Below are 23,154 nucleotides of genomic sequence, written 5' to 3' on the forward strand. Positions count from 1 at the left end.
TTAATTGCCACAAATTTTCCTATTAAATAAGTCTTGTCACATATAATTGTAAGGGCCCATTAACAACAAAGGCCAATAGTGATTACAATAATTATTTCATTATTTACAAATGATTCAATCAGGATTTAGTAGTTTTAAAAGGCTACAAATAGAAGGCAAAACAGACCAATATAGATTAAAATTTTAGACATTAAACTGAATTCTTGGATGAATACTATTTATATATATATATTTTTTCAGTAGTAGTTAAGGATATCTACTGGTTATATCCACATAAATGCAACAACAAGAACTGAAATTAGATGCCATGATTCTTTCAATTCCTCTCCTCTTTAAAGCATCTTATCTACACAAAAGCTTTTTTGTACTGGCTTTACATCATATAGTAGAATGTTTGCATCCAAACATCTTACAAGACAACTTTAATCCAAGGCTTTTTGTGTTTTTCCATCTTTCGAGATCAAAATCTACATAGTGTTGACTTCACAGGTTGTGACGTGGCAGTAGACCACAGTAACCGATGACAAGATGATGTGTCATGATATTCATGAGACTGTATGTTCTTCTCATATTTAGATTACATTACATTTTCCCACTTTGGTATTTGATATTCTTCTTTGTTGGACTTTTTGGAGATCAAAAATAGAAAAGCTGATTTTAAGATTTCCCTCTCCTTGCTTTTTTATCTCTCTTCACCTGCATGTGAAAGTTCTCTTTGTTTAGCTTCCATCCCATTTTCACTGAGGCCAAAGGCAGATATACTGATGGATCTCCTGCATATTCTACATAACTAACCCAGTGAGATAAGATACAAAATAAAAAATTGCATGGGATGACAATCGATTTAAAAAATGTCATCTCAATCTGTAGCTGACATTCAATCAGTTTCTTGTTATTTCCTCCTCTCACATCAAGCTCAGGCCAGGTTTGGAAAAAAATATATATATACTTTGCTTATTTAAAAAAGAAAGTTCTCTGATTCTGACCGCCTCTTTTTGTTTGTAAAGAAGCAAATAATTTCTTCTGAAAAAAAAAAAAACACAAAATATTTTAGAGTGTGTATTATGAAATACTGAGGCATTTTAATGAGCGTTCATTAATTTAATTTCTTAAATATATATTTCAAGGGACACATTATCCATGTTCAATTAACAAATGGAAATAATCTAAGCAGTAAAAGGTCAATAATAACTTAATCTAAATTCATGTTTTTAATCACTATTTACAAAAAAAGGACATTAACCAATAGCATTAAACTTTCTTAAGAAACAAAACAAAAAACATACATACAAAAGCTTTATAGCTTTACAATGGATTCTGCTGGGATCACTGCAACTGGAAATATATGTTATGTTTCTGGATTCACACATTTCATAAAAAAAGTGTATTCTGATATGATTGTATTTTAACTGCAGATCAGTGTGATCTTCGGTAACAGACAGATCTTCATATTTTGGCTTAATTAAAACATTTCCATTTTGAGTTAGGTGGAGGTCTGAGGGTTCGGTTTGCGGGATAGTTTTGGGCTTTTAGTGGCCTTGCGTGAAATTTGGGGACTGGAGGAGTTGTCTGCAATTCTCCGTTGTAGCAGCGGGCTGCTGGAGCCCTTGGATCGAGACGGAGTCTGAAGGGTTTCTGGGGTTTTGAGAGATCTGAGGTTTAAGAGTCCACAGAAGTAATTACACTGATGCTGAATCTGGAACTGCTCAAAAACCCGTAGATTAGCTTCACAGGGAAAACCCTGATACCTGTGTCAAAGTAAAACAACATGAAAGCATCGTGAAATCACACCATAATATCAAAGCTTTTCAATATACTGTATATAATGTTTAAATTATTTTTAATAATGTTTAAAAACTATTTAAAATATTTTAATGTGTATGAAATAATGTTTTTTGTGTGTCTTTTAGTCTTTCATGTGCACCAAAACACAAGAAAAGTAGTAATTTCGACTTAAAGACTTATTTCTCCCAAAAGTTATCAAGACAATGTACAATGTATTTCTCAGCTTTTATTTACATATGAACAAAATCTTAAGTCAGAATTTGCCAGGGGGGTGAATAATTTCGAGCTTGACTTTATATTTGTAGGAAAAGCCAAAATGACAAACTTTGGCAGATCCATTGATAAATGCATTCTCAAGAAGGTGTAGAAAAAATTGTATGCAACTGCAAGAACAAGTAAACGATGTCTGCATAAGTGATATTATTATTGTTAAAAACCTTGAAATGTCATGTTCTGATTGGTCAGACGTTCTGACTGACCAATCAGAATCAAGTATCTTTACAAGCCATTTCAGATAAATCAATCTAAATGTATATTTGTCATATTTATCACCTCATCTGTCAACATATTGCAGAGTTTGTTTGAACATATCCTTATTATTTTGATCAGATGCTTTCTTAGCTGAAATTTCTGTTGTTTATTCAATCCGACTTTTAAAAGTACTACAGTAACACATACTCACCCCTTTGACCTGACTGCTACTCCAATGTTTGTCAGTATTGTGTCAACTCCTGCAGCATATTAAAAAAACAAAAAAATCATTTTCAACTAAAACTAGCTATAAACCATGCAGAATAATTAGACTGGTATAATAATTTTACCCTCAAGTCTTGAGAACAGCACATTTCCGCTGGTCCACTGGTGGATCCAGTGCTGGAGAGATGAGCACTTTTGTCCCACCTCTGACTTCTCATTGATTACCAGTGATCCACTGCGATCCAATCCACAATATCGCACATAGACCCCTTTAAGCTCTGCCTCCACTGTTGCATAAGGAACACTGCTTGCTGGCCAGTACGTGAAGTAGAGAGGAATTACCCTGAAAAATACACATAGTGACAGTGACAAAACATGATGTGGAATCAACTAGTATCCTATGCTCTTAGACCTTGATGTACTGTGATAAAACAATATCATTGCTGAGGCTACACTGTTAACAATTTCCTGTAAAATCTACAGTAACTTACTTGCAGCGGTTCGCCAGTGACTTACTGTAAATCAATTACAGCAAAAGCACTGTATTTACATTCACAGCACCACTTATCATGCTGTATACGTATTTAGAGTATAACGTATGTGTATCTTTGCTGTAAATTATACAGTAATTTTCACAATGCAACTTTAAAACTTATTTTATTTGTTTAATTAGCAGGGACAGTGTACATTAAATAAGCATTTCTGCAAATGCACCAGAAATAGCCAGAAGGCTATTTTTCATCTGTTGTCCCTGAAACAGCCTAAAAAACAATACAAGAATTATACAATCAATCAAACAGAGTTAAGAAGTACTAAAATAGACATAGTTATGTAGATGTTAATAAAAAATGAATATATGTATATACAAATTAAACTAAAACACCAACATTTTGTAATAGAGATAACAATAGTTGACTGACACATTTAAAGAACAGATCATTAAGAGGCACAAATGGAAACATGCTAGGTTCATTCTAATAAAGATGATGACACGCCTGATTCTCTACAAACCAGATTTTTAAATGTTTTTTGAATATATTAAAGGAGTTTATATCTCTGATGCTGCCAGCGATAGAATTCCGCTCTTGTGCAGCTGTAACTGAAAAGGCACCCTGACCAAAGGTACTTTTCCGGAGTGGGACAATACAGTCTCCTCGGGCTGCCCCCCGTGTTGCTCTGTGTGTGGTGTTCCTGATGTTTACAAACTGACTGAGAGGTGGGGAGGACAGACCATGAATGATTTTATGCAACAGACAAATGTTTGAATACCTAATGACAATTTTACAAAATAACAATTTATCTTTTTGTAAAACGTTACAATGATGATGTCTTCGAGGCTTTTTATCCAGTATTTTATTTGTCTGTTTGTTAAGTGACTCTGGGTTTTAGTGATGTTTTGTTTGCCTGTGACCAGGTTGTTAGACAGTAGGTTATATGTAAAATAATCATTAAATGCATGAATATTTTAACTGCCGGCCGTGATAAATGTGACCTTATGAACCGGAAATTAGATATATTAAATTTAACACGGTTACATACCTTTTTAATTTGTGATTTAAAAGTTAATTTAGAGTCAATTTGGACCCCAAGATATTTAAATTGAGTTACAATTCAGTAACATACTGCATATTTGTCCTACAGTAAAATACAGTTCATATATACAGTTAAATATTGTGTAATTTACAAAAATAGTGTAGAGAAAAACAAATCTGGCTTACTCCAGCACTCCACCAAAGCTCTCTATCACCCTCGTTTCTGCAGCAAAGATTTTGAAATACTCTCTGGCCAAGTTCTGAATACGACACTCCTATAAATGACAAGCATGTTAGTAAAAAGTTTGAAAATGTTTGAAATTTACCATTTGTAAAACCTTCTGTCACCTGTTTTGTGATTTGGAGATTCCTTTCAGCCAAAACTATCTCCTCTCTGCTCTCATATGCAATTGGGCTCCGCACTTTCATAAAACACGAGCTGCCTGACTCAAACACAGGATCTAACCCATAGATGACTTTCAGGCGTCTGGTTTTGTGTTCGCATCCCAGTCCAACCTGAGCTTCTTCTGTTGTGACGCGGCCATAAAACTTTGAGCCCCAGCCGCCTGCATCGGAAAGACCTTTACTGAAGATTAGTGGAGTCATCTCAATCTCCTCCCCAACTGCGTATGAGAGAGAGAGAAATGGTAAAAGAGACAATGAGATTTATTGTGTATATTCACAGAGTGAGTGCAAAAAAGAAGACTGAAAAGCACTATGCAGTTTTTATTACCTTCCTGGTGCTCCTCACGCACGAACATATTAGAAAGAACTGTCAAGATGTAACAGACAACAGAATTTTTTTTTAAACTTCTGCTCTAAAAAATCTGAAAGAACTGTTTCTAATTGGTATTTTTCACACAGTAGAAAGATAAGAAGAACATATATTACATTCTGTGCTGAGATGGTACTCTGTGGAGTCTTTGCCATATTCGTTGGTAATGGTGCATCTGTAGACTCCACTGTCTCTTTTGGACATCTTTATAATAGCTAAGCACACTTGAGCCTCATCTCCTGCACTAGAACAAAAAACAAAACAATATACCAGCTGAGTACATCGATATGTTCAGCTTTACAATAATACACCTCTTGTTATTGAACAATTAGCCTTTGTGATATGTAAAATTTGTACATTAAAATACATAAAACTAGCTTTTATTTGAGGTTAATGGAATAATACACCCTATTTTCTTTTTTTTTCATTAATAACCATCCAGAAAGTGTATAATTTGCCTACTTTTTTATTTAAATATACTCCTGTTGTCACTATTATAGTGGTATGCAGGTTTGCACTGTATGTCACACAACTCACTTATTAGAGTCAATTGTACATGTAAATTAGACCAAGATACGCAGTTGTAGCTGATGTTTCTCATTGGTCATGATAAACAGGGAAAAACATGGCAAACGTTTAGGCATTTTTTGTTTATTTATTTTAAATAAGAAATAAGAAGTTATCCATTTTGAATTTTGTCCTATTAATGAACAATCCATTAAAATAAATTTATTTCAATTAGGCAATAGTTCACAAATACTCATGGCAACAGATTGTTCCTATAAGTCTTTTGGAACTGAATTACTAAGAGAACAGATTTTTGAGTATTTTGATATCCTTAAATTGTTTTTTTTTTTATTAGACTAGTGATTTACACAAATTCTTGCATATTTTTTAACTGGACTAGTAATTTATACAGATTGCATGACATTTTGTTTGCTTCCAAGGACAGCTCCATACAAAGGTGTTTTCTTGGTATGATATCAGACATGAGTTTTCTCATATTTACTGCAAATTAATAACCCATAGTAAATTATTAATTAATTTTAGATTGATAGACTCAAATACATCAGAAGACAGTAAGTAAAATTATTTTCTGCGGGACACCACTAGGGGTCAGTGAAACTCTAGGAAGGTTTTTATTTTTATTTTTTATTTTTATTGCATTATAACACAATTACAATGAGGCAAAATTCGAATAACAACTTTCATATACATTTATAGAACAGAGCACAAATAATAAAATCAATAAAATAGTAATACAAAAAGATACACTTAAACCATAGAATAGACACAGAAACACAACTACACTTACACCGGCTCTTCTATTAATTTAAATTTATTTCAATAAACTTTACAGTCTTCTTTCACATTTTGATTGTATCAACTTTAAAGATTTACTTTATGGCCAAAAATTCATTTTACTAAAAATAGTGGTTTTGTTTTAGGGCACTTGCATTTATGAATATAAAATTTCCCCAAAATTAGAATATTGTTCAATACAAATTGAATATTAACATCTTTCCCAAATAAACCAAAGAAAATATTATTTTTAGAAAATAGGGAGGACAACTTGAAAGAAATCTTTAACCACTCGAATGACTCAGACCAAAAGGTTCTGCTATTAAACATTCAAAAAATAAATGTGCAGTCGTTTCAATCTCAACCTCACAGAATGTACAATTGTTGTGAACAAAATTAAATCTATGTGTAAGAAACTCTGAAGATGGGTAAATATCATGATTTTTTTTTTTGAGAGGTAGCTTTAGCTTTGAGAGGTATTGGGAAAACTCTAAGAGGGTGTACATTACCTTCTTTTTATTTCAGCGATCTCCACTTCATCCTTAAACCACCTTATGGTTGAGTCACTTACTATGTTGAAAAACTGACACCAGAGTTTCAGATGTCCAGAGGCATCAAACACCTCTGGTCGGATTTTGCGGATAACCTGAGGAACTGCAGGGAAGAGTAAAGAAGTAGATATATAAGACAAAACAAAACGGCAAAACAAAACAAAGCACCATGACTACGAGTTTGATACACAAGGAATGCAAGGTGCACCCAAAATGCCTGAATGTAAATTTAGCAAAATTTGACTTGATTTATGGCTGTTTGTCACATTATTGTATGTTTTTTTCAAGTATTCAAGCATGCTGTTAAAGGGGTATTTGCACACAGACTTTTATTTTCAGTCAGCCAGCCACAGGTCTTCTGGTGAATTCCCATACAAAATCGCTGCGTTTAAGATCTGATTTCTTAAAAAAAAAACAGCCATCTTCTCTTCCTGGCTGAGAAAAACCACAGCATTAAATAATATTTTTCTGCACCATGTCTTTACAATATAGAAATACATTTTACCCCAGTATTTTCAATAAAATTTTTGCACTCGCCTAATGGCGCCTGTGTTTGATCGGTCTTTCAAATCTTTTACATTTGAACAACTAAATTAATTAGACAAAAAGTCTGTTTAATTAATTGTATTTCATTAACATTACAACATCTATGCTGAAAAAGAAGCTTATGAAATTGAAAATAGTCACTTAAACCTTTCACCAGAAGTTCATTATTGGCTGAAAAACACAAGCATTTTTGATCAGAGAATTCAGCTCTTCTATCAGTTGTGAACTATTGTTTACAGTGATTTTTATAGCCTCACTGCTGTAAGTGTGTGTTCAGCATCTATTCCATCCCATCTTTACCTTTGAACTGATTTTCTTTGTCTTTCTCTGTTGATTTAGGCTTGCCGTTCTCAATTCCCACAGGTTTTGGCTGGTCATTCAGGACAGTCCTCCTGGTGAGGCGAGGGGACTGCGTTTCCAATGATGTCATCAGTGGTGAGGTACTGACTGATTGTGATGTAGATGCAGGTTGTGATTTCAATTTGTCCCCCTGAAATGTATCCATATTTGCTTCTTCAATAAATTTGGCCATTCCTGTTTCACTTTTGTCTGTTTTAATCTTGGGGAATGATGTGGTTTGATCTGTGCTGGTGGTAAGTTCACTCTGGGTAGAGTTGAACACCCGATTGCCTGTATTATTCAATGGGATTTTAACTTTGCAAGTTTCAGTGTGTACTTCTGCAGAACTGACTTCTTCCTCACGTTCATTGTTGTCTTTATAGTTTGTATGAGGTGCTGCGGTGAACGTAGAACATCGGTTTGACACCTCAAGCTCAAATGCAGCTGACCTCAATAGTTTTATGAAGGAGCCAGGATCAGTTTTAAACGTAAGATCTGTTTTTGTAAGATCACTGGTTTCAGTTAAATCAGATTCGTTTGACTTTATGCATCTGTCAGCATTTGGATTTTGGATAGTGTCGTCTTTTTGTGTGGTAAAGTCTGATGCAACCTTTTCAGAGGAACGATGATTTAATAATACTTGAATTGGATTTTCTTGACTTAGTAGTGGTTGATCAGGCTTGTTGACTTCAGAGACTTGTGAATTCTGCGACAGATCAAACTTCTCATTATGCAGACTTTCAGATTCAATAACGGCTGTGGTTTCGTTAATGCTGTCTGTGCGATTGGAAGTATTTGTCACATTAGAGGTTACTGCATTTACTTCAGTTCTCATTTCAACAGTGCTATTTTGAGATGTGCTATCTACATCTGTAATATATATTGCAGGAATGGTAAATTCTGTGGCTGAAGCTTTTGAATGTTGGGAGAGGAATGTAGAGGGTCCAGAATGATCATTAGCTTTTTGTATAGGGTAACTTTGTATCTCTTTATAAGTTTTTTGGGGTGCTTCAGATGTGGTTGCATTAGACTGTTCCTTTATGTTCATTTTAACAACGTTGTCTGTAGCTATAGGAGAAGATCTCTGAAGTTCTCTGTCATTAGTTTCTTTGATTGAAGACCCATTCATGGTCTGTTGTTGAATTACATCTGAGCAAATTTGTGCAGATTCTGCAGCAATGTCTTTAATAGTGGAATGGTTTGATTTTGCTGTCAACTTCTCTTTAGAAGTGCTGCTCTGCACATTTGAGTTGATCTCATTTTCGTCCATATTTTGTTGAGATGCAGGTCTTGTTTCACTATTGGGTTTATCTGACTCTTTAATGAGTTGGTTTTCAGCTTTGCTTTCCTTCTTACAAGTGTTGGTTAATGTTTCATCTCCTAATGAGGGACTCATTGCTGTGGGAACTTGGCCGTTTTGGAGCTTGTTTGAAACATGACCTGAAGAGATTTTGTCACTCGGCTGAGTGTTTTGAGGCCCAGTGACAAGTGTACTGCGCTTTGTTGATGCCGCAGACGGGTCACCTGCTGTCAGCTTCTGTTCCTGTAATGCACTGGCACTGACATTGGCACCTGCAGTGGCCTGGTGCATCAATGTGGGTTGCTCTTTTAACTCCTTGGCTACTTCCTTATGAGTTAGAACATCTTCATGAGTTAGTGGCTCTGTGGGCTTGGTTTGAGTATCAGCTACAACCTGAAATCATAAAAGTATATTTTTATTTTTAGAAACTTTAAGGGAATAGTTTGGCCAACATTGAAAACTCTATGAAAGTTTAATAAGACAAAAGAATGTTTCTATTTGAAGACTATATTCCATCTGCTTGTTAAGTGTGTGTGACGTCATGCGAAGTGGTTTCCAGATGCAAGCGCTCTATCAAACTGTATGGGGCACTCAACCGATGATAATAATAAACTTTACAAAGATATACTACTTTTGAAAATCCCAATCAAAATATATAAATAGGGAGTTTGAGCTAGGGTTCTTAGAAAGGAAGGAGGAGTAGGGGTGGATGTTGGGATACTTCAAAACGAAGATACCATGTAAGATATTATGGTTATTTGAACTTAGAATTGACTGATTGGTGGATTGTGTATTCGCTAATGCTGGACCAGCCTGTGTTCAATCATAATTTTACAGTTAAACTATTGTCATTTATTTTTAAGCATTTTAAAATGTAAATTATTACTGTCATACATCATTTTCAGCATGATTATCTTCATTGTCATATGACCCATCAAATATCATTGCACTGTGCTGATTTGATTTAGGGCTGGACGAATAATCGAAAAGTAATCAAAATCGACATTCAAAACCTATAATCCATAACATTTTTCCAGGTCGATTTTTTTCAATTACTTTTCCTACTGCATTTGGGGTCACATGTCCCCACTCTGTTAAGCCTTTAAGACAGCATTTTTTCCTTTATAATAAAATTATTATTTACAGTAAAATATTTGTTTACAGAAAATGCAAAAAATGCAGGGGTTATTTTATCTAAAAGAGATACTGCTGATTTTTTTACTTTTAATTAGAAAAACATTAAAATATATATTTTTTCCAAAAGTGAAAGCTATTTATTTATTTATGAGTAAAAATGTGATTATTTGTTTTAGGTAATGTGTATTTTAATTTCCATTGTTCAGCATTAATGTCCAATAAATAATCAAAGATAATAGATAGTGTGTGTTTACTTTTTCTACTGCATTTGGAGTCACATGAGTTGTCTAAAATTTCAGATGTTCAATAATCAAGTTATGAATTTCAAAATTCTTATTAAAAATAAGAAATTAAAATTCAAAACAATTTTTAACGGAATACAGATATTTAGAATTATGCAGTTGCAATTGTCAATAATTCAGTTTAACACAATTCACATTCAGATTGTTTTGGCATATTATTAGCTCCATATATGTGAAGGCTGCGCCGTCCGTACACATGCATGCGCTTGGCAGAAGTATAATATCATAAAAAAATAGATTGATTATAGGTTTGATTAATCGCCCACGCCTAGTTCCACTCACTTAAGTAGTAGTTTACCCAAAATTGAAAATTCTGTACCTAACAGAAACTGGTTATACCCAACCAATTTGAGCTTTTTCTTCTTTTTGTCAAACACAAAAGAAAAACAAAGATATTTCTCATACAACATGATTAAACCAGATGCTCTGTTTCGTCTGCACTGTACTAATGCCAGATCCCCGACCACTGTAAATCTGCAGGGAGATTTTGCTTCTTAGCACTTGAGTCATTAATCTAAAATCAACAGAACATTGTGTTAGCAGAACATCTTCAATATTAGCACTTGATTATCTCTCGTTTATCTAGGATAAAAGAAAGAAACAGACAAAATAAGGGGATTCAGCTGTACTTTGTTTGACACACCCATGTATTACATAATCCAAATGCTCTGGAGTAATTATATGATTATTACAAGTTAGAAAGGGAAGCCACCTGTTTTCGGTTGACCAAGTCTGTCTGAGCTTCTTATTTAGCATCCATTGCCTTGGGGAAGCTGTTGCACTGGCCATATGTAGAGAGTATTTTAAGGCTTTATGAGATCAGAGAGGAATGTGGGATATTAAAAGGAGAGCAGCTGGCCTGTCCACAGCACCTACAGCGTGCACAGTAAACTCGTATTTTTGCATCTGCTTTTAACACGTCATGTGAAAACAGGTGATCGGAGACAGCAAACATATGTGATGGATCTCAGGATCAATATACTTTTGTGTTCCCTGAAGCCACAGCGTGCATAGGGGAATACTATTATTGTCTGTGACTCTACTTGTGTGTCATTTCAGATGGGTCTTGTCACATCATCAAAGTTGTGCTTGCGGCTCTATTTATAGTTTATGATTGTGGCTAAGGAGGGGGTATACTGGACTCACTATCACTGGGAACATTACACCCGCATGAGGTCACGGCCAGACCATGAGGAAACACTCACCGAGCCCCGAAGAGGGCGTCCAGATACATTCCTCTCCCCTGTGTCCACATTGACGTCATTCCCGCCACAAGAATGAGGCAAGATCTTCACTCGTGTACCTACTTGGTTTCTATTTCTGTGGTCATCAAAGTCCACGTGCTTGTTGTCTGCATGTCTTAGATTGCCATTCTCTAGCGACTCTTGAAGTTGCGTGTCAGATGATTTAGTTGGGTTTGGATTTTCGACAACCTTGTTTATCTGGTTTGTTGTGGAAGTCTTCAGCAAAGTGTTATTCTGAGTTGGAATGGGTTTTAGGACTTTCTTTGATTCTGAGGCACTTTCTTTGATTGTCTCTGGCTGTTTATCATTTGTTTTTGTGTCTATTATGTCCACTTTTGTTTTAGATTTGAACACTGATGTTTCTGAAGCCCCTTGAAGTTTCTTTGATTGTCCGTAAAGCTGTTTGTTTGGGTTCACAGAATGTTTTTCACCAGTTTTTGTTTTTGTTATGTCCACTTTGGCTTTTGATTCAGTCACCGATGTTTCTGAAGCACCCTGAACTGTCTTTGATTCTCCATAACCCTGTTTGTTTGTGCTCACAGACTGTTTTTGACTTGTTTTTGTGTCTATTATGTCCACTTTGGTTTCAGATTCAAACACTGATGTTTCTGGAGACCCTTGAAATTTCTTTGATTGTCCAAAAACCTGTTTGATTGGGTTCACAGAATGTTTTTCACTGATTTTTGTGTTTGTTTTGTCCATTTTGGCTTTTGTTGCAGTCCCTGATGTTTCTGAAGCACCTGAAACTGTCTTTGATTCTCCATAACCCTGTTTGTTTGTGCTCACAGGCTGTTTTTCACTAGTTTTTGTGTCTGTTATGTCTACTTTGGCTTTGGCAGACACTGAGGCTCCCGGAGCTTCTTGAGCTTTATTTGATACTTTGGAAACATTTTCATCTGTATATACTGACTGTTTTTCACTCTTTATTGTGTCTTTTACATCCATTTTGGCTTTCGATTCAATCACTGAGGCGATCTTTGCATCTTGAGCATTTTTTGATTCTTCTGTGACACTTGTTTTTGTATTTGTGTTTGCTGACAATTTGTCACTCTTTCTTGTGTCTGTGATGTTCACTTTGTTTCCATGTTCCATCGCTGAGGTGATCTTAGCACTCTGACTTATCTCTAACTCTTCTGAGGCACATTTGTTTACTTTTACTGGTGTTTCTTCAGTTGTTTTTGTGACTTTATTGAGCATTTTGTTTCTAGATTCGGTCACTGAGGCCATCTGAGCACCTTGAGCTCTCTTTGATTCTTCTGAAACACTTTTGTTTGTGTTCACAGATGGATTTTCAGTCTGTTTTATGTCAGTTTTGTCCGTTATGTTTCGAGATGAAGTCATTGGAACATCCTGAACTTTCTTTAACTCTTCTGATACACTTTTGTTCAATTTCTCTGTAAGTTTCTCAGTTGTTTTTCTTTCTGTTATGTCCGTTTTGTTTTTAGGTTCAATTGCTGAGGCATTCTGAGTTCTCTTTAATTCCTCTGACGCATTATTGTTCACTTTTACTGCAGTTTTTTCATAGATTTTTGTGTTTGTTACATAATTTTTGCTTTTTGTTTCAGTCTCCGGGGTCATTTGAACATCACTGGCTGTCTTTAATTCTCTCAAGGCACTTTTGTTCACCATTACTAACTGTTTTTCAGTTGTCTTTGTTTTTGCTATCACTGTTTTGTTCCTAGATTCTGTCACCGAGCTGTTGAGAGCACCTCTCTTTGATTGTTCGATAGCAGTTTTATTCACTTTTAACGACTCTTCTTCAGTTTTCTTTCTGTTAGTTATATCTATTTTGTTTCTAGATTTAATCGTTGAGGCAATTTGAGCACACTGAGCTTTCTTTGTTTCTTCAGAGCCACCTATGTCAGCTTTTACCAACAGATTTTCTTTCTGTTTTATGTCTGTTATGTCCATTTTGTTTCTTTGTTCAGTCTCTGAAACCATCTGTACCTCTGTCTCCTTAACGGATGTCCCACTCTCAGTCACCATCTCTTCCCTTCTTCCATTTGGTCTATTTTCCTTTCTTCTCTCAGTTGAGATTTTGACCTTCTTCTTAACATGTTCATTAATCTGTTCACTTGTGGCATTGTTTACAGTATCATGGATATACGTTAGCTCTTGTCTGTCTTTTTCTTTGTTTGTAATCTCTTCAGAATTCGAGATGCCATGAGGCACTGCTGCTGACTCTTGATTAGGAGCACTGAGTCTGTCACCTAATGAAGGTGTTTGACCGAGAGCGTCCACCTCCACCCCTCTATTCTCTGAAGGACTGTGAGCTTCACAATTTGGCTGTACTCTTTCAGGGCTGCTCATCCTGATGTGCTCAGAGGATACTGGGACAGTCTCTATACCTGTTCTTCGAGTCTCCTCCTGTTCACGGCGGCGGTTCTCATTTCGCAGTTTAAGCTTTGCAAAATAATTTTGATGAATCTTGTACTCGCTCATTGTTCCCACTTCCAACACTCCTGAACAGGATACGATGCCTCGACTGTTCTGTGCTGAAGCTTGGTAAATTGCAGCATCATCCAGAGAGCAGCTACAACAAAAATAAGCACTGTAAATGTAAGGAATTAGTGATATTTTATAATTTTCAATATAACAGTACCAATTTTCAGGATAAAAAACGTATCGTAATAATAACAGTAAAATATGCAATAAATCTTTGCAATGATTTATTACAGTAGCATATGCCAATACAATTTTATATTTATGAGCTTGTTTACAAACAGATTTAGTGACATATTTTTATTTTAAATTCACTTTGTGATATCAGACACAAGTTTTAAATCACTCCTTTTTGATCAATATATATTTTATACATAAATATACTTTATGTTTATTAAATACCCAGGAAGGCTTGAAGAACTGAAATAATCCATTTGTTTTTCGAATTCTATAAGGACATACTACTCGGCTCGCATACTGATTTTAGCGTACTATATAGTATGGAAGTATGCGGTTTCGGACGCAGCCTTTATCTTTTTTGCTCTGCAGCAGTGATGTTTTTTTCAGTAATCTATATGTGGAGATTATGCGAGAGGGCGTCCTCTAGCGTCCAGTATGAATTAAACAGAAATATCATTGTAATGTGTTATCATAACACTATTTCAGAAAATTCTGCTTTTGGAGACTATGGAGCCAGATCAGCACATTTAAATTAAAACAGCACATTTCACAGCACATTTCAGAAATCCACAACTCCAATTCATCAATTCAAAAGTAAAAAGAAAAAATATTTCCCAAATGCTGACAGATATGCATCTTATCTTAATACATTTAAAATGTTTAAACAATTATGTACATATAAAGTTCTTGGATTACTTTCCTTGTACATTTATGAATTATGTTAGATCTGTTTATGAACCACTAAATGTGCATTTGAAAATGCTCACAGGAGGAGGAGTCCTTTGAGTTTGTGTGTGGTATTTTTTAGACCTTCCTGGCAGGACATGATTCATACATCTATTTTTTGGAAAATATTCTGTTTAGCCAATCGTGGTTAGTTTTTAATCCACCAATCAAAAAGCTCCTTACTAAACAAACTCAAGAAGCTCCACCATTTAATCATTATTATTATATATAAAATAATTTGTTTTAGCTGTAACATTAAATATTTGTAATCAAAATAAAATCATAGTAAGGTGTTTTAAGCAATTTTATCTCAACAGACTTGCAGAAATATTTAGACACATCTAACATAAGGCAAGGCAAGGCAAGTTTATTTATATAGCACATTTCATACACAATGGCAATTCCAAGTGCTTTACATAAACAAGAATAAAAGAAACAAGTAAAATAAAAATAAAAACAAATAATAAAAATGCATAAAAACAAAACAAAACATAAAAACAGGTAAAATGTGATATGAAAGAATGAAGAAGAAGAGAAAAACATAATTCATAAATGTACAAGGGAAGTAATCCAAGAACATCATATATACATAATTGTGTAAACATTTTATTTGTATTTAGGTAAGATGCATATGAGTAAGCATTTGAGAAATATTTTTGCTTTTTACATTTGAATTGATGAAGTGTGTTATGAACTGAAGTTGTGGATTTATTAATTGAGCTGTGATTTTTAAAATTTTATGAATGCAAATGTATTATTTTTGAGACTGATCTGGCTCCATGAGGGACCCAATCTTCTGCAAAGTTTATTTTCTGTCTGGTCCTGAAAAGCTTCCTGAATAGCTGCTTGGGTGTGTTTGATTATGGTTATATGGTTGGCCTCTGTTGTATAGTAGGCCAGTATATCCAGGAGCAGGGTTGAATATATATATATTCTCTCAGGGGATTTCTAAATTTATTTATCTCAGAAGGTACTTATAAAATATATTGTCATTAATATTATTATTGCAATGAATACCAGAAATATATCATAATATCTCATATCGCCCATCCCTAATGAAAGTATACTACTAAATCATAAACAACATTTTATTTTGTTATTTTGAGAAAAATGTTTCTCAGAAAAGAGCATACTTGTATATTTGGAGTGTGTGTGTCTTGTCATCACGTGAAATTTCATATTTGGGCAGGCCGCAGTATCTGTCCAGCTGGATGTCGTCTTTGTACCATGTTACCTCAGGAACTGGGTAGCCTGCAAATGTGATGGGTAAAAGCCAAGAACTTAAGATTTAGAGATTTTTCTGTCATAATATACATTGATTTCAGTTTTTGCTTTTGTACCTGAAACCACACAGCTGAACTTGACATTAGTCTCTTCAGACACTGCTTTGGATTTTAAGGTGGACTCAAATGTTGGCTGTATCTCTTCGGTTAATTGAGCCATGACACTGCACAGAGTGCTCCTAGAATGGATGTAAATATTGCAGATGATCTGAGGCTATTTGCAAAGAAATTTTTCATGATCATCAGCACCGCACTGAAATCACAGTGAGGATTGTTAGCATTAATGGCATGCAAAAATATATTTGTGTTTATACTGGATAACATTCGAATTCTATTTGTCAAGTTCATTGTTAGTTAAATTAGCTTAGTAGGTGTTGTGAGACTGCAATTCAAGGTATTATGATGTAACGGAAACATTAATGCCCTTACAAGTATTATCTAATATAGTGACATCACAAATTGATTGTTTCTTTAAAATCACCACTTCTATGTCCGTTCTGAATGAATAGTTTTGATTATAAAAGCATGATATTATATGAGCAATATCACACGAGCAGTGCGAAATGGCTAGATATCAGCACTGGTGGGAGGCATGCGTTGGCACTGCTACAAGTGTGATATTGTGTTTATACAACAGTTTGATGGCATAATTGTGTTTATAAAACTGAAAATCAAACACGGAGAGGCTAAAACCCTTTTGTATGAGGAACTACTTTCTTCCGCCATTCCTTAACATCTGCAGCTGATGTCAGAACAGCAGGAGCCGTTGCTAATTCACCAAAGTCATTTTAGAGCTAGTTGTAATTGTATGAACTGCATAGTTGCAATCTAAACAAATAAATTCTCACTTGAAAAAGCCTCAAAAGTACATTATGTTGTCCAACAGCTGCAATATATTTGTCAAACTGTAGTTAGTTTATTCATCTGCTGTCACTCTATGTGTGGCGGAGTACTACACAAAAAAGAGGAGGCTGTACGAGTGCTGTTATTATAGGCATATTACACAAGGTATATCCAGCTGCAGAACTGCAGACCCACACATGTTTCAGACAAACACACAACCTAGCACACAAGATCTAGGCAAACCATATATGGTTAATGACGGATCAGTCTTCTTCTATTTTTTTTTCTATTTTAACGACGACTAACGTCTTCGGAGCATTTTCGCCACCTGCTGAATTTTACAAATATTGCGATCAAGACAGCCTGTGTTATGATTGCCATTCATTAGACTTTGAACAGTTTGGGTTTCCTATTTCAGTCATTATATCATTTTTATACCTTAACTATCATTTTAACATCTCTGCAGATTCTGAACTCAAATTATGTAAGGAAAAATATTAAGTTAAACACCTATGATTTTATTCACGTATCCACATACACAAAGAAAACATAATAGACCATCTGATTGTATAGGATCAAATAATAAACTAATTCAGGATCTTAATGTTATCATACTTAGTTAAAATCATTTTGTAGTAAAATGTAAAAAAACAAACGTGTCACATTAAAATGAATTACTATAGTTAATAATTTAAAATTTATATACTTATAAACTGATTCATTTGTTTGTATTACTATATTTGTTGCAACTATATTTATCACAAATTAACAGTACTTTACACCATATAACAATATAAAAACAACATTTTACTTACTATAAATGACTATACATATTTAATGTTAGAAATTATAAAAAAAAACGTTATCAGAAAATTAAGCTAATAAATACTTTTCAGTCGCTGGAGTAAAATAATAATAGTGTTATACATTTATTTAATGTGCAAAGATTTTTTATTACATATAAAGATGTATTACAGCCTATACATATTTGCCATTATTTCCTTCACTATAACAAATCCATTATATAAATGAAACCTGTAATATTTTGATCGCTTATATTTCTCTGAAAAATGATTCAGCAAGGCCAGCAATCGAGTATCTGCTATATTGAATCTGTCAGACAAATAATGACTGATCATCTATGATGACTGATAGAAAACTGTTCAGTCATATTGAATGCCGATCAGAAACAATGTTCCCCATTCGCCGTATTTGTGGAATATTATACACTATTGTTTATTGTGTACAATATTTATTAACAATATATATATATATATATATATATATATATATATATATATATATATATATATATATATATATATATATATATATATATATATATATATATATATATATATATAAAATATATTGATGACAAGATCTGAGAAGATGCTAATAACAATATCCGTTGTAACCATATTTGGTGTGCCTAGATCACGTGTGCTGGATTGTGTTTGCCTGAAAACGTGTGTGGGTCTGCAGCTGGATATTACTGTATCACACGGCTATCAGCCAATCTGATTCAGGAATCAGACAGAACTGTTGTATACAATGCAATAAATGCAAAACATAAAAGAAATATAAAAAGAGAAATATTGCTTATTATTGTAAGATTGTACATTTTGGGGAAGCTGTTATCTTGCCAAATTATTTGTGTGCATTTAGCATACTTACAGCAGCATTTTTTCATTATGAAATGCTAATAATATAATCCCAAAATTGACTTTTTCTAAAAATCTGCATGGACAAAAAAGTTTGATAATCAAGAAACAATATCAAACTTAAAAATGACAAAACTTTACATTGCCCTTGTGCTTCTGCCATAACTTAAAGGCTGCAAGCATTTCAACTTGTTAGTTCTGGTTAACTGTTATCTGTTTACCTGGATGGCTTGAACTGAGAGAGTCTATGGCCAGCATAGCTAAGCAGAGATGAAGCAAGCACAGCAATCCATCAGTCATGCGCGCAAGTTTGCTTTAGTGAAGAACCAAATCAGACATAATCATATGCATATGTATTCTGTATTTGGGGAATTCTACTGACAAAACTAATTTAAATTGCAAAGTCACAATTTTTTGTATTCATAGCAGAGATGTCATACCTATTTCAGTATTTAATATTAAAAAACTTTTCTGTGATAAGTTGTTGTGCACTGCTGTATGCTAAAAGACATTTATTATGAGTGACCATGCAGACTATTTATTTATAACATTATGACCTTCACGCAAGCCTTTCCAGAGTCCGACAGAGCAGTTGTGAAGCTCTGAACTATTGGCAGTAAAACAAGGAAATCTAATCACTTATCTCTACTTAGAGAGGGAACTGATTCTCTAAATCACACTGTGTCACAATTTGTAGGTGAAAATATTCTTTTTAATGATTTATTTGTTCCTTCAGAATGATTTACGTTGTGTAAGCTTGAATTAATGCATCTAAAGAAGCTTGTCACATTTAGTATGATTTGTAAGTTTTATTTAAGCCTGTTTATGTAGATTAACATTTGAACACTATTGCATTACTTAAAACAGCCAATATAAATGAGCATTTTGAAAGCAGTCATTTAAAAGGAGCATTGATCTGCATACCACATTGTAGGGCAGATCAATAAATAACAGTAATAAGCTTCAAGTATTTTTTATTTTACACAGATTAAACAGGTTACAGGTTAACAGACTGATGTAATAAATGTGACAACAGTCAGTCAGTGAGTGTTGCTAATATGTCTCTCTGTGAATGAGTGGCAGTTTCATTTACTACACTAAACTCAAACACGTGAAGCTCATGTTGTTTTCAGCATCTGACGTCATATTTTATGAGGGCTTGAACTTCATCTCCTAAGATGCTCTGAGATACTGTATACTTCACAAGGTCTTTTATTGTTTTACTTGTGAAAATCCATCATCATAAACTGAAAAATCACTGAAACTTAAAGGGTTCCACAACAAGCCATCAAATTAAATAGTTTAACTTAAAGAGATGGTGATAGAAATGTATTACTAATTCATTGTATTACTAAACTGTCATTCTTAAAGTTAATATAATAATGGTATTAAAATTATGCTACCACCATTTTTTTACCCAAGATATTTGTTTAATTCTGTTAAAAAATAAAGACATTGCTGTTAAATTAATTGCCATATTTTCATTTGATTACATGCAAAAGATTGAGATTGTATTAAATCTTCATTCAGTCTAGAGAAATATTATATAGATGCCATACACTCTCACAAATAAAGGTATCACTGGAACCCTTTTGACTGGTACACTTACAGTTGAAGTCAGAATTATTAGCCCCCGTAAATTATTAGACCGCTTGTTTATTTTTTTCCCGAATGTCTGTTTAATGGAGAGAAGATTTTTTTTCAACACATTTCTAAACATAATGATTTTAATAACTCATTTCTAATAACTGATTTATTTTATCTTTACTTTGATGACTGTAATTAATATTTTACTAGATATTTTCCAAGACACTTCTACACAGCTTAAAGTGACATTTAAAGGCTTAACTAGGTTAATTAAGTTAACTAGGGCAGGTTAGGGTAATAAGGCAAGTTGTTGTATAACATTGGTTTGTTCTGTAGATTATCGAGAAAAAATATAGCTTAAAGGGGCTAATAATTTTGTCACTAAAATGGTTCATAAAAAATACAAAACTGCTTTTATTCTAGCCGAACTAAAACAAATAAGACTTTTTCCAGAAGAAAAAATATTATCCGACATACTGTGAAAATGTCATTGCTCTGTTAAACATCATTTGGAAAATATTTTAAAAAGAAGAAAAAAAATCGAAGGAGGCTAATAATTCTGACTTCAACCGTACTTAAAGGGTACATATTAGTACCAAAATGATCCATATTGGTACCTTAATGAAACTGATTACTGCATAAAAGGACCAAATTGTACATTATGTGAAAGTATTAGTTTATTAAAAAGTACAAAAATGAACTTTCTGACAGAGTTAATCCACAGTGGCAGCTTTTGTACCTTGATTTATGAGAGTGTAGGGCCCTAAATTAAAATAGTAGCTTACTTTACAGAGTATCATTGTGAACAAACAAGTTATGTTTACATTCATTCCCAAGGACTAACACACATATGAAAAAGTATCCCTCTCCCCCATAAACATTAAATGCATATCATGATGAACACTGATTAAGAGGAAAAAATATAGTGATAATATTATGGCCGTACCCCCAGCTCTGTTTCAGGGTCAAGTGCTTTACATAAAGGCGCAACGGTGATTGTTGCAGGGATTAAACGAGCAACCTTGTAGTGATCAACTCTTAACATATTTTTAACATAGAATCTGTATCTTGTTTAGACTAAAAACATAATGTTTCAGCATTTAATGCTACTTTGATTTGAACACTAACTACAGTGTATGTACCTGCTTTCAGATCGGACACTGCTCAGGTAGCTCCTACAGCCAGCTCTCCTGCTCTGAGAGCTGATATCACTGTATCCACTGCTGTAAGACCTTCCATCAGTGGAGAGTGAACGGTTTATCAGCCTTCTGGAGCTCATCTTCTCAAGCTGTAAGTGTCCACATGCATTCACTCAGAATCAGCTGCTTGTCCAGCATATGTTCTTAAAAATGTCAGCATGAAAGAGTTTGCTCTCCTAAAGTCAAAGCAAGCCGCAAAAGTCTTCCGTCATCACAGCCAGCATCCCAACAGTAGATTCCTCAGTGGATTTAGTCTTTGCCGGACACTGGATCATGGGTGTTTGCTCAGTGTTTTCTTTCTGTGCTGCTGGACTCCTGGGGTGGTGCACCGGCCATAAGACACTACTGTTTCCAATCAGTCTGCAGCTTGCGTGGCCATGAAGGCTAATTATAGCATCGCCGCAAATAGGCACACAAGCACATCACATTTTCCAAAACTGACTCACTAGACTTTTTTTTGTTTTGTCAAAAACATCACTATTTTTCTGAAATCCACAATAGATTTTCCTCTTAGGATTTGTTTCGAACTAAACCTCATTAATATGCTCCCAAGTGGATATTTAGGAGGATGTGAGGTGTTTATTAGTCCTGTAGTAACCCATGCAGCATACTCCTTAAATGGGTTGTCTATTGAAGCAAACCTACTCGTCTGCCTGATGGCATTTCTCTGAGCTCCATTAAAGCTGACTGTAAAGTCAGGCATCTGAGGACATGGCGTTTCTTTCCAAGCACCACAAGGCTGTAGTTTCAATGGACATCCCAGGATGATAATTTTCATCCCATGTGGATGAGCTGAAGTATGATTAGCTTAATGAGGATTTTGACTTGTGGTGCCACATCTAGACGATCATCAGAGCACACATGAAACATATGAAACCAGTTTAAATCATTCAAAATTTACTACATTTGTATGGGCATTGGGCAAATTCCCCTGCAGATTTAACCCTTTCATGCATGGTGTCCACATTCATTCATTCATTTTCTTTTCGGCTTAGTCCCTTTATTAATCTGTGGTCACCACAGCGGAGTGAACCGCCAACTTATTCAGCATATGTTTTTACGCAGCGGATGCCCTTTCAGCCGCAATCCATCACTAAGAAACACTCACACACGCTCATTCACACACATACACTACGGACAATTTTAGCTTACCCAATTCACCTGTCCCGCATGTCTTTGGACTTATGGAGGAAACCAGAGCACCCGGAAGAAACCTACGCGAATACGGGGAGAACATGTAGACTCTACAAAGAAATGCCAACTGACCCAGCTGAGGCTCGAACCAGCGACCTTTTTGCTGTGAGGCAACAGTACTACCTTCTGCGCAACCACGTCGCCTTGGTGTCCACATTTGTGGACAGTTAATTTAACTTAATTTAAGCAGTATTGCAGAGTGGCTACTCTCTTGAATTCCAGTTATTCTTTGCTTGAGACATCATTAATCCAAGATGGCTGACAGTGATGGCTGTGTGCTAAATGCCTCAGGCATATCTGTGAAAAACTTTTATTCAAGAAGGTCAATTGAGGTAAAAAAAAAAATAATAAATCAGTATGTACAGTAAAGTATGATGAATATGTTAGTAATTTATAAAATAAAATGTAGGGTAAAATGTAGTTTTTATTCACCAAAAACTAAGTGTCCACATATGTGGACGTCATGCAACAGAGGAGTATGGTTGCATAAAAGTCCTTTTTTCTGTAACCTGCTAATGTATCTATTC

General features: G+C 34.6%; 1 protein-coding gene and 1 long non-coding RNA gene across 8 annotated transcripts in view; one reads left to right on the plus strand and one right to left on the minus strand.

Moving 5' to 3' along the window:
• Nucleotides 1–23,154, plus strand: part of LOC147836005 (uncharacterized) — an 80,011-nt gene that overhangs the window by 22,193 nt on the left and 34,664 nt on the right. For 3 of the 4 annotated variants that reach the window (XR_015495776.1, XR_015495777.1, XR_015495775.1), the window contains exons 6-7: nucleotides 7,527–7,627; nucleotides 21,387–21,524. This is a non-coding gene — a long non-coding RNA (uncharacterized LOC147836005). Of the gene's footprint in view, nucleotides 1–7,526; nucleotides 7,628–21,386; nucleotides 22,962–23,154 lie in introns of those variants that run through there. The other variant, XR_015495779.1, reaches the window with a different exon arrangement.
• Nucleotides 1,202–21,781, minus strand: alpk3b (alpha kinase 3b). Of its 4 annotated transcripts, XM_087261216.1 has the most exons (15): nucleotides 21,377–21,781; nucleotides 18,869–18,907; nucleotides 16,198–16,319; nucleotides 15,991–16,108; nucleotides 12,335–14,042; nucleotides 11,471–12,216; nucleotides 7,488–9,219; nucleotides 6,600–6,744; nucleotides 4,905–5,032; nucleotides 4,747–4,785; nucleotides 4,362–4,636; nucleotides 4,200–4,288; nucleotides 2,607–2,824; nucleotides 2,468–2,516; nucleotides 1,202–1,748 (listed from the first exon to the last, which is right to left on the minus strand). In XM_087261216.1, the coding sequence occupies exons 6-15, from the start codon at nucleotides 12,209–12,211 to the stop codon at nucleotides 1,484–1,486; spliced, it is 3,681 nt and encodes a 1,226-aa protein (XP_087117342.1). In that variant the 5' UTR covers nucleotides 12,212–12,216; nucleotides 12,335–14,042; nucleotides 15,991–16,108; nucleotides 16,198–16,319; nucleotides 18,869–18,907; nucleotides 21,377–21,781; the 3' UTR covers nucleotides 1,202–1,483. The 4 variants fall into 4 exon arrangements, with proteins under 4 accessions (XP_087117342.1, XP_087117341.1, XP_087117339.1 ...); XM_087261215.1 differs by lacking the exon at nucleotides 18,869–18,907; XM_087261213.1 differs by having other exon boundaries at nucleotides 11,471–14,042.

Source organism: Danio rerio, chromosome 7 (assembly GCF_052040795.2).
Source record: "Danio rerio strain M-AB ecotype USA chromosome 7, GRCz13ab, whole genome shotgun sequence".
NCBI lineage: Eukaryota > Metazoa > Chordata > Actinopteri > Cypriniformes > Danionidae > Danio > Danio rerio.

Bases quoted from the DNA above. Each gene is read 5' to 3' on its own strand.
- alpk3b (XM_087261213.1), bottom strand. From the start codon at position 21,513: ATGAGCTCCAGAAGGCTGATAAACCGTTCACTCTCCACTGATGGAAGG. The intron at 6,745-7,487 runs GTAAAGATGGGA...TCTTCCCTGCAG, and splicing joins CAAAGAAAATCAGTTCAAAG to TTCCTCAGGTTATCCGCAAA. The intron at 5,033-6,599 runs GTAATGTACACC...TTTTTGTTCTAG, and splicing joins ATCGCTGAAATAAAAAGAAG to TGCAGGAGATGAGGCTCAAG.